Source organism: Notothenia coriiceps, unplaced genomic scaffold (assembly GCF_000735185.1).
Source record: "Notothenia coriiceps isolate Sejong01 unplaced genomic scaffold, NC01 NC01_scaffold00019342, whole genome shotgun sequence".
In the NCBI taxonomy this organism is placed as follows: Eukaryota; Metazoa; Chordata; class Actinopteri; order Perciformes; family Nototheniidae; genus Notothenia; species Notothenia coriiceps.
The window spans coordinates 1-2180 of NW_011352043.1; the positions used below are offsets into that span (position 1 = coordinate 1).

At 40.6% G+C, this 2180-nt stretch overlaps 1 protein-coding gene across 1 annotated transcript; it reads left to right on the plus strand.

Moving 5' to 3' along the window:
• Positions 1-1168: 1168 nt before the first annotated feature.
• LOC104951861 (glycogen debranching enzyme-like) lies at positions 1169-2111 on the plus strand (the record flags this gene model as incomplete). Its single annotated transcript, XM_010778594.1, has 3 exons — positions 1169-1302; positions 1648-1823; positions 2009-2111. Coding segments are annotated over 3 exons (413 nt in total), but the record flags the coding sequence as incomplete, so codon positions are not given.
• Between the last annotated feature and the right edge of the window lie 69 nt (positions 2112-2180).

A 2180-nucleotide genomic window follows, 5' to 3' on the forward strand; every position in this document is an offset into this window, starting at 1 on the left:
TTAGCAAACGGCATAAAACATGATTAAACATGATAGTATATAAAACCATGCTCGTACAACCTATAGAAATGCAAAAAGGCGTCAGTTTAGACGTAATTCTGTCCTCCTGCTTACCGCATCATTTATGAGAAAACATTTCATAACATTAACACAACATATTCGAGGTGGTTTTAAATAACATATCCGTATTTATTTATTTCTCCAAGTTATGTTTTTGTGTGCACTGAGGAGTCTCAAACAGGCGTTTGTTAAATAATTTTAAGATTGGCTTTGATCAATGTTTGAAAAATGAATTCTTCATATATGATAAATGACAGGTAACATTTTATTTATGGTCTTATTTCCACATATTTCTCTCCATTCTTCCTTCTGCCAACGGTGTCGCAGTTTCTCGTCTCTCCCGTTTTTGTGCTTAGTGCGTACGCATGGGTTAGAGTTTGCGTGGAGGACCGCACGTTTTCCCGTCAAGTTAGTATTTTATAAATCTCAAACATTGCGTAGAAACTGGCGTACGCCATTTTTTGAGCGTATATCCCTTTATAAATTATTGGTCGTGCTTTTTACAGTATACAGCTTCCACAGATGAATTTTTTTAATCTATTTTTTGTCAAAGCACTTAATTTATTCATTGCTATCGGGATGTTAAGAGCATTCCAATGAATATAACAAACAGTGTATCTCGAGCCGGTTTCTCAAACGTACCTATCCCACCTTTAACTAATTCGAAAATATCTTTTAAAAAAAACTAAATTATCAATTTTTTAAAGCTATACTATACTGCACTATGCATCTGTTCTCATACTTCTGCTGCTATGTCATCTTAGCCTGAACATCGATTTTAATGGTGATTTTTCTTTTTATTGACAAAGCTTTGAGTGTCTTAAAAACTATTTTTTTGCATGGCCAGACACCACTATTTAAGTAAAAAATGTAAGTGACAAAATATGTCTTAATTAGATGAGCTGTGCCTTTAAAACAACTTGTCAACCCTCCTTTCACTGTAAGCTACTCGCTATGCAGGGTAGAACAGTATGATTATAGACAGGATGCAAATAATCTTCGAGTTGCATATCTGTAAAAAAATTAGTGCTCATGCACTAAACTACATGCCTCTAGTTTAAGTCCAGCTCTTACCTTCTTCTGATGTGTGTACATTGTGTGTGTGCAGATTGGTCAGTGGTTGGCAGCCATGTTTAACTACCTGAAACACATCCCACGCTACCTCATCCCCTGTTACTTTGATGCCATACTGGTGTCCACCCACACTACCGCTCTGGATGCATCTCAGAAACTCATGTCCAGGTAGGAAACAGGAAATATGCTTCATTAGGATCTGATATTACGGGGGCCGACAGGTGCAAACGCGGTGCAATGGGCCAAAACACTTCCATTAGGAGAAAGTGCTGCACTTTCAAAACACAGGCAAATAAAAGCACATCTTCACCAACTTGACGATCCATGCGCAGCGGTTACTAAAAGCGTTGCATAAATCGCATTTTTCCCTTAATGGAAGTGTAACAGGTTTGCTCCTGCCGGCCACCGTAGTGGCACTATTCTAAAACAGTTTTTGCAGTTAAGAGACATGTTGGACAACCCCACTTCCTGTCTCCCTTCAGCTGCTTATATTCTCTCTCTTTGTTCAAACAGTTTCGTCCAGAATGGCTCCAGCTTCGTGCGTTACCTGGCACTGGGGTCCGTTCAGATGTGTGGCGTTGGAGACCTGCCTGCCCTCCCTCCCCTTTCTACGAAACTTGACAACGTTCCCTACCGCGTCAGTCCAGTCACAGGCCAGAAGGAGCAGTGCTGCGTCTCATTGGCTGCAGGTAGCATAGCAACAGACGCTTAATGGTGTCTCTGTAGATAAAGTTACAATTATTATGAATTATTATTAATAAAAGTGTGTATTGAATTGAAGAATGAGCTCATTATCTTATGAAGGTGAAATGAAATAAACATAAATACTGTAGATGAGGTGGATGCTAATTGGCCGATTTGACTCATCCTTCAGGTCTGCCTCATTTCTCCTCTGGGATTTTCCGGTGCTGGGGCCGAGACACTTTCATCGCCCTCAGAGGACTGGTGCTGCTCACTGGGAGACACATCGAGGCTCGGTGTGTGTGTGTGTGTGTGTGTGTGTGTGTGTGTGTGAGTGAGTGAGGAGCTCCGCGGATTCGTCCATT